At 60.6% G+C, this 8,854-nt stretch overlaps 2 protein-coding genes across 2 annotated transcripts in view; one reads left to right on the plus strand and one right to left on the minus strand.

Moving 5' to 3' along the window:
* The window catches only part of LOC102501448 (prostate and testis expressed protein 2), a 2,265-nt gene extending 1,391 nt beyond the window's left edge, over window positions 1-874 (minus strand). Inside the window, exon 1 of the mRNA XM_006140602.2 lies at window positions 414-874. Within this exon, the coding sequence (XP_006140664.1) occupies window positions 414-660 (247 nt within the window). The 5' untranslated portion in view covers window positions 661-874. The remainder of the gene's footprint in view (window positions 1-413) is intronic.
* Window positions 875-4,749: 3,875 nt separating this feature from the next.
* LOC102481187 (prostate and testis expressed protein 1) lies at window positions 4,750-8,007 on the plus strand. The gene is made up of 5 exons (XM_027772698.1): window positions 4,750-4,819; window positions 6,095-6,130; window positions 6,720-6,852; window positions 6,939-7,081; window positions 7,673-8,007. Exons 1-5 carry the CDS (start codon window positions 4,768-4,770, stop codon window positions 7,804-7,806), a joined length of 498 nt encoding a protein of 165 aa, XP_027628499.1. The 5' UTR covers window positions 4,750-4,767; the 3' UTR covers window positions 7,807-8,007.
* The last annotated feature ends 847 nt before the right edge of the window (window positions 8,008-8,854 follow it).

Genomic DNA, 8,854 nt, shown 5'->3' on the forward strand with positions numbered 1-8,854 from the left:
GGGGGGGTGGTGATGCCACGCTCCGGGAGGGCAGGTGCGGGGGAGGTCAATACCAATGCTCCAGGAGGGCCTGGAGGGCCATTGCCGCAGGGCCTGGCTTGAGGCTAAGCCTTGGGCACCCTGAAGCTTGCCTAGCAAGAGTTCTGGGGATCTCTGGGGCCTCTCCCTTCTAGATGCGTCTCCCTCGGAGCCCACCTAGCCTATCAGGAATCTGCGAGAGCCATGAGGCTCCCAGGAAGCCCCTTGCCTTACCCTGCCCAGCTCCCACTGTAGCTGTGGTTTCCGGAGGGGACGCTGCGGGGGCTTCCTCACCACCAGCCAGAGTCAGGCTGAGGGAGGAGGCTCAGGATCCCAGGATCTGAGGAGGACCCAGGCCTCACAAGCCCCTCGCCCTGCTCCCGCCATGGACTCACCTTCCATGGGAGACTGGCACAAAACCAGGAGGGTCCCTGGGAGCAGGAGGGTCAGGAGCCGGGCCATGCTTGTTGGGAACCAGCGGAGGGAAGAGTGCCGGCTGGCCGGGCAGCTGGCCGGGCGCGTGGGCGTGGGGACGGGCCGTGGCTTCCTCCTCGCGTCCTGCGGGCTGTACGTGCAGGTCATAGACTCATGCCTCTGGGAGTGGGCGCTCTGCTTCCTCTCCCTGTCCCACAGCCAGCCCATGGCCGCAGTCGAGACAGGTAGGAAGCAGTGGTCCTGGTGTCCAGGGGATGGCCAAGCATGGCCCACGTGCTGGGGGACTCTCCGGCTGGGACACTAGAGCACTGGGCCGAGGGGAGGAGACACCCAGTGAAGGCGGACACCAGCCCCCAGTTTCGGAATGTCCAGTAAGAATGGGGCTGCCGGGCCGGCAGGGGGCCTGGTGGTTAAGGCGCTGGACTCCCACGCGGCCGACTAGGTTGGAGTCCTGGACCTGGCGGCTTCCTTTCTTGCTTTCCCTCTCTCTGTTTCTCTGGTGCCCTATAGCAAATTAAAAAAAATAATGATAATAAATTAAATTAAATAAATAATGCTTTTAAAAAATGGGACTGGAGGGGCCAGAAGGTGGCCAGGTGGTTAAGGTGCTGGACTCCCACGTGGCTGACCATGGTTCAAGCTTTGGACCTGATGGCTTGAAAATCACATCAGGGGACCAGCAGGTGGCATAATGGTTCTGTCGCTGGACTCCCAGGTAGTCGACCATGGTTCAAGTCCCGGACCTGGTGGCGTGAACTCATGACGGACACCTACAGAGACATGAATGGTTCCTAGAAGGTACACAGTCTGGTTCTATTCATATCACTGCCAAAGCAGGCAGAACTACAATGTGGGAAGACCATAAAATAAAATAATAGCTAGATTCTTTAAAGACAGGGTATCACCTCCCACTTGGTGAGGAAGAGAATGAAATCGGGAAGGAGCCTCCGTGTGCAGTTTCCTATAGTGGGGCAGTATTCATCTCCTGCTCGGTTTCTGGTTATGCAGCTTGCTATAAGAGAATCGAAGATATCAATGTATACTCTGTACCCCTAGTGTGTGAGTGTGTGCCATATCTCATCAGTAACCCTACATGCACGAGCACACACAGACACACACAGGCCTCTGGGCCGGCGACTTTACTGTGGTTGATCATGTGAGAGAGCAATACTATGTACACAGGCCGCTCAGGGCCAGCTCTCTGAGCAGAGATCACCTCTGTGGTCTGGAGGGACGTTTACAGTAAGCAGGAGCGGTGAGTTCGGCCATCAGACGACTGTGCGGCCCAGGGTGCTGCCAGGCTGCGTGGAGGTCTCTGGCCTCGGCCCTCGCGCGTGGTGAACGCACCGGGGAAGTAGAGGGACCCCTCGGGTCTGTCACTCAAGTCATCCCTGGAGTTCCCAGGACCAGGAGGTGGTGTACTGGCTACGTCTCTGACTCTCACGTGGTCAACCACGGTTTGAGTCCCGAACCCAGTGGCCTGAAACTCACACCAGGCATGTGTGCGTGCGTGCCCAAGATCCTGGGAGGAGAATGGAGGGGAAGGGATTGTGGCGTGGCTATACCCTTGGGGGTGGTTTTTCGCTTTCTGTCTCTCCATCTTTCCTGTGAGCTCATGTGTCCTATAGCAAAAAAATCTCTCCAAAAAAAAGGAAGAGTCCTGGGGCTGCCAGGTGGCACGGTGGTTAAAGGCGCTGGACCTCACATGGCCCACCATGGTTCGAGTCCTGGACTTGGTGGCTTGCTCTCTCTCTCTCTCTCTCTCTCTCTCTCTCTACCTCTCTGGTCAAATGAAAAGAAATAAATGGATAAATAAAGTTAAATAAAGTAATTCTTTTAAAAAAGAAGAAGGAAGAGTCCTGAGGGGCCGGCTCGGTGTGTCGAACACCACATTGAAAGCCCGGGTGCTCGTTTACTCTGTAAGGCAAGAGCACTGCTCGCCCATCACCCCTGAGTCCCAGACCTGCTTCACGGTCACATCGGTGTTCGTACTGTTCCTGCAACTCTCAAGGCATGGGAGGGCACCAAGAGTGGGCGTACTGAGCCCTAGGTCCCCGGGAGAAAGGAACACGTGTGCAGGGACTCCAGAGACTCCCCACGGTGCCTGGACCTCCACTGCCACCCGAATCTTTCTGCCACCCTGCGTGCTGTCAGGAGAGCAGAGCCGTCGGCTCATGTGGGTCTGGTCGCTCAGACCCGTGCTGCTCTTTTGCCTCAGGGAGAAACAAGCTGTTCCCACCTGACCCTCCCTCGAAGCCAGAGAAGAGACTGTTCTTACCCTCTGGGTCGCTCCCGCCTGCAGCTGTGGGGCGCTCTCCGTCCTGGAACTCCTCGTCACGGGCAGGGTCTGCTGAGGCGCTCCCGGCCCTCAAGTCTTGGCGCTCAGCCCCAGCCCCAGGAACGGCTCAGAAAGTCACCATGAGAAAGCGCCTCGGTCATCCGTAATCTCGGGTGTCTCTGTGTTCCCTGCGGAGAGCAGGTCAGAAAGTAACAGTGACTGCTGGGTGGGCAGATTCCACTCACGAAGCATCATTTTACGGGGCTGCATGATGTCAGAGACTCACCGACCGTCGGCCTGATGTAGGCGTCCTCCACCGTACAGGCAGGAAGCCGGCAGAACCAGGCCCCTCTCAGGGTCGAGGCACAGCCAGCGTATCCTCCCCCTGGCTCCTTGGGCCCTCAGGGCTCTGTGCTGGAGAGAGGAGGCCCTTACAGACAGGCAGAACTCGGAGTGACAGAGCGTCACATCTATATCAGGGCTCTGAAATACGTGACATAAGAATAATTTCAGGGCACTGAAGGTAATAAAATGCCTCTCTGAATTAGAGGCATTTGGAAAAAGAGCAGCCTGGAACCCAGTAGGACTGAGTCAGTAAGGTGCCAAGACAGGAGAATGGAACCCAGTAGGACTGAGTCAGTAAGGTGCCAAGACAGGAGAATGAGTCTGGGGAGGCTTTTGGGAAAATCGGTTCAGGTGTACCCAGGCAGGTGCACACGTACCCGGGCAGGTGCAGGCGTACCGGGGCAGGTGCACACGTACCCGGGCAGGTGCAGGCGTACCGGGGCAGGTGCACACGTACCCGGGCAGGTGCAGGCGTACCGGGGCAGGTGCACACGTACCCGGGCAGCTGTACCCGAGCAGGTACACATGTACCCGGGCAGGTGCAGGTGTACCCGGGCAGGTGCACACGTACCTAGGCAGCTGTACCCGGGCAGGTGCAGGTGTACCCGGGCAGGTGCAGGCGTACCCGGTCAGGTGCACGCGTACCTGGGCAGGTGCAGGCGTACCCGGGCAGGTGCACGTGTACCTGGGCAGGTGCAGGCATACCCGGGCAGGTGCAGGCGTACCTGGGCAGGTGCAGGTGTACCCGGGCAGGCGTAACTGGGCAGCTGTGCCCGGGCAGGTGTATCCAGGCAGGTGTACCCCCAGGGGCTCTGTGAGCTGGGCGAGCATGTCGCTACGCTCGGCAGTCGGGGGAGGTGTGATGACAGAGCAGGCCAGGTTGGACGCAGCTCGCCTGGGCAGCAGAAGGAACCTCTATGCTTCTCACAGCCTGCTGTCAGAGGGTAAAATGGGAATTCCTGGGGGAAGCAGGATCCCCAGAGGAGGGAGGAATAAGTTAAAGATGTAAGAGAAGGTGGTAACTTCAGGGCAGTGAGGGGAGGGTCCTGCCAGTTACTATGCAGCACACAGGAGTCAGTGCAGCCAGGCGTGTGTGTGAGCATGTGTGTGCACCTGTGCACATGTGTCTGAACACGCATGTGCACAGCGGGGACAGTGACGACAGTGGGGACACTGATGAGTGAGGACAGTGCTGACACTGGGGGTCTGCCCCCTGCAGAGAAGCCTGTGGCTGCCCGAGGCTAGCGTGGCTCAGCTGCTGCTCCGTGGCACCTGTGGGAGCTCGTTCTCTTTTGCCTCTCTTCTTCCACTCGTGTGCGTCTGTTCCCAGTGGACCGGGCTCGTGGGCGTTGAAGACGAGGCTCCTCTGCTGCCCCGGTTCATGGTGTGTGGCTAAGCACCACGGCCCTGGTGTGGAAAACCCGCAGGGCCGCCCCGACTCACCATGTGTGGCTAAGTACCACGGCCCTGGTGTGGAAAACCCGCAGGGCAGCACCAGAATAAATGAGCCCAGGGCTTTCCCAGCCGGGCCCTTTCCCCACAAGGGGCTAGAAAGAAGTTATGGTGGCTGGTTTCCCTAGGAGCAGGTCAGGGTCGAGGGCGCCCGCTGCCTCCGCCCAGCCCATTCTGGGAAGCCCAGCCTTGCAGGTATAAGCAGGTGTTCGTCACCCCTTCCTGCCTCTCCCTCCGAGATGGACACGGCCCTCCTGCTGGGACTCCTCGTCCTGCTCTGCTGTTTTAGGGGTGAGTCCCCAGGGCTGACGGCCAGGGAAAGGACCCCGGGACAAAGGCCGTCCATGGAACCGCATGGCACAGCAGTCCCTGCCACCTCCCCGCCGAAGCCCTGAACACATGAAGGAGAAACAGCCAGTGGGAGGCCACGGCGGGGGAGAGGGTGTGTGAACAGTGCCATCCACAGGGTCTGTCTTCCCTTCAATAGCACTGCGGCAGGGGTGTGTGTGTGTGTGTGTGTGAACAGTGCCGTCCACGGGGTCTGTCTTCCCTTCAATAGCACTGTGGCAGGGGTGTGTGTGTGGGGGGTGTGAACAGTGCCGTCCACGGGGTCTGTCTTCCCTTCAATAGCACTGCGGCAGGGGGAGGTGTGTGTGTGTGTGTGTGTGTGAACAGTGCCTTCCACGGGGTCTGTCTTCCCTTCAATAGCACTGCGGCAGGGGGAGGTGTGTGTGTGTGTGTGTGTGTGAACAGTGCCTTCCACGGGGTCTGTCTTCCCTTCAATAGCACTGCGGCAGGGGGAGGTGTGTGTGTGTGTGTGTGTGTGAACAGTGCCTTCCACGGGGTCTGTCTTCCCTTCAATAGCACTGCGGCAGGGGGAGGTGTGTGTGTGTGTGTGTGTGTGAACAGTGCCTTCCACGGGGTCTGTCTTCCCTTCAATAGCACTGCGGCAGGGGGAGGTGTGTGTGTGTGTGTGTGTGTGAACAGTGCCTTCCACGGGGTCTGTCTTCCCTTCAATAGCACTGCGGCAGGGGGAGGTGTGTGTGTGTGTGTGTGTGTGAACAGTGCCTTCCACGGGGTCTGTCTTCCCTTCAATAGCACTGCGGCAGGGGGAGGTGTGTGTGTGTGTGTGTGTGTGAACAGTGCCTTCCACGGGGTCTGTCTTCCCTTCAATAGCACTGCGGCAGGGGGAGGTGTGTGTGTGTGTGTGTGTGTGAACAGTGCCTTCCACGGGGTCTGTCTTCCCTTCAATAGCACTGCGGCAGGGGGAGGTGTGTGTGTGTGTGTGTGTGTGAACAGTGCCTTCCACGGGGTCTGTCTTCCCTTCAATAGCACTGCGGCAGGGGGAGGTGTGTGTGTGTGTGTGTGTGTGAACAGTGCCTTCCACGGGGTCTGTCTTCCCTTCAATAGCACTGCGGCAGGGGGAGGTGTGTGTGTGTGTGTGTGTGTGAACAGTGCCTTCCACGGGGTCTGTCTTCCCTTCAATAGCACTGCGGCAGGGGGAGGTGTGTGTGTGTGTGTGTGTGTGAACAGTGCCTTCCACGGGGTCTGTCTTCCCTTCAATAGCACTGCCTGGGGCCTTTCAAGACGGCAGTGACGCAGGTGAGCAGGGTGAGGGGCTGTGGTTGGAGAGCCCGCGGGAAGGGGAGGGGAGGGGACCACAGGGGGAAGGAGGGGAGGGGAGAGGAGAGGAAGGGAGGGCAGCGTGGGTCTGGAGGCTAGAAAGGAGCCCAGACAGACCTGGAGTTTCAACACTTACCCATCTCCTCCAGAGGCCGGGCTGGGTGGGAGCTGACAGCGTGGGCCAGGCCGGGGTGGGAGTGAGGGACACAGAGGGTCAGGAGGGGTGGGTGCTGGCTTTGCAGGCGTTGGTGGGCCACAGCTGGTGAGCAGCACTCGGTGCATTTCATACACTTGTGCCCACTGGCAGATTAGGGTGCAGTGACAAGAGTGCCACCTGGAGCCAGTTCCAAACCCACAGATGATGCAGGAGAGAAGTGCACAGTCTGCCCGGGGCTGTGCGTGCCCCGAGCGACCCCACAGCGCTGCAGTGAAAGCAAGGGGAGAAGGGTACAGAGGCCCCGGAGGTGTGAGGGTGGGACGGGCACATGGCCCAAGCAGCTCTAGGTAAGATGCAGGACAGATGCTGCAGAGCAGATGGCCAGGCCCCAGACAGGGTCTGTCCCACCAGCCCGCAGGCTCACTGAGTTCTCATCGCCAGCACAGGCAGCAGAATCTCCGCGGACGAGGACGACTACCCAAGTGAGTGCGCAGCCTGCCCCATGCCTGGCACTGCAGTGGGCGCCCCTCTTAGACCTCCCAGGGTGGAAAAGTCCGGCACTCCTGTTTGAAAGGGGGCAGGTGGTTGTGCTAACGGAATTCTGGCGCCGGCTCGGCTCACGGCTCTCAGCCAAGCGGCCTCCCCACCAGGCGCGCAGCTGGTCCAGTGTCGCATGTGCCACCTACAGTTCCCCGGGGAGAAGTGCTCCCGGGGCAGAGGGCTGTGTGTGGCGACCATGGAGGAGGCTTGCATCACTGGGAAGATCTTCAAGAGTGAGTGCGGGCTGGGAGGAGAGGAGGGAGCAGAGGGCGTGCCCCCACCCCCACCCCGCCAGCCGCCAGCCAGGGAGCCTGCTCACTGCGAGCCTCCTGGGGACCTGGCAGCTTGGCCCCGCCCCGGCCCTGCTGAGCACAGTGGAGGGGTCACTGAGGGAGAGTGGCGCTCAGGAGACGAGGTCGAGGCTGCAGGGAGAGGTCGTGTGAGGTGAGACGTGGGCCCAGTAGAAGGCAAGGAGAGGCCCCCTCTTTGTGCCTGGACACCCAACGCATGGTCTCCACGGGGAAATATGGGTCCAGAGTCAGCGGACACCAGCTAGCGGGGGTGCCCTGGCGGGTGACTGGACACGCTCACTCAGCGTTAGGGTTCCGCAGAAACGCCCTTCGGGCGGATTGCAGACCGCGTGTCCTCTTCACTCCCACGCACGTAAAACTGCCGTGGATGCTGCTGTCCTCCCGGGAAACCCCCGCTCCGGCGGCACCTTCCCTCTTCACGTCTCAGCCGGAGTCTCGAACTCGGCCGTGTGCTTTTGCGTGGCAGCTACAGAGCCCTGGGCCACGGCCATGTCTGCCCTCCCCCTCCCACAGAGGACGGGGGTCTCTGGCTGACCTTCAGGGGCTGCCTGAAGAACTGCGCCAACGTGTCAGGCATTCGCTGGAGCATCTACTCAGTGACCCTCTGGTGCTGCCGGGGCTACGACCTCTGTAACGAGGACCTCTAGACCTGCCGCGGCACTCTGGTGGCAGCGTTCCTGCCCCACGGTGCCTCCTGGGGGACACTCAGAGGGACTGACACGCACGGCTCTGCCTTCGCACGGCACAGGGGACGCCTCTGCGCTCCAGGGCTGTCCTGCCCTACAAAACAAACCGAAAACAAGCCCAGAGAACCCTGTGCGCAAGAGCAATAAAGCCCGCAGCACTTACAAAGCACACTCCCGCTGTCCCTCTGCGCTGCTTAGGAGAGGCGGGAATTCCGTCCTCTGTCCTGGGCTGCCCCCTTCCCTCCACGGGAGACTGCCTCTGTGTCGCCTCGTGCCATTCTCCCCGCCTGCTCCAGGGAGAGCGTGAGGGTGCGGGACGACGTGATGAGGGGCATTGTCTGAGTCTTCGTGCGTTTCCTCTGAGCCGAGCCCGGGCGAGGGGCGGCCAGGACGGCGGACTCGCCCAGACCACGAGGGGGGACACAGTGATGCTCTCTTGGAGTCGGGGTTGGAGAAGGAAAGGGGGACGCTGGTTGCTGAGATGGTGCCACCCCTGCTCCCCTGCAAACGCACGAGGAGGCACAGCCTGAGGCGCTGCGGGGACTTCCCAGGAGGTGGGCCACTCCCCACCCACCCGAGGCAGGGCAGGAAGGAGCCGAGGACCGCCACCGGGTGCTTCCACAAGCCACCACCGTGGACAGGTGCTCCACGAGCGGACACCTGTGTGCCCACTGCGTGCCGTTCTGCATCCTGGGGAAACAGGGCTGGAGCCTTCGCGGTCAGAGGGGGCAGGCTGGCCCCTAACGCCCCTACCGGGCAGGGTGGAGCCCTCGGAGCCGTATAATGAAGTACACCTTCCTTCCCGAAGCCAAGGCTGTTTCTGGGTTCAGCTCCCCCTCCTTAATTTCTTTTTGTTTTTAAGAGGGATTTTTGCTGTAGGGCAAGCGCCCTCACTGGAGAGACAGAGGGTGAGAAATCATCCTGCCCCCGAGGGTGGGGAAGGCATGCCACAGCCCCTTCTCCTCTATCTTCCTCTCAGGATTTTGGGCGTGCACACGCGAGCACACGC

This window comes from Tupaia chinensis, unplaced genomic scaffold (assembly GCF_000334495.1).
Source record: "Tupaia chinensis unplaced genomic scaffold, TupChi_1.0 Scaffold000037_4, whole genome shotgun sequence".
Lineage (NCBI taxonomy): Eukaryota > Metazoa > Chordata > Mammalia > Scandentia > Tupaiidae > Tupaia > Tupaia belangeri.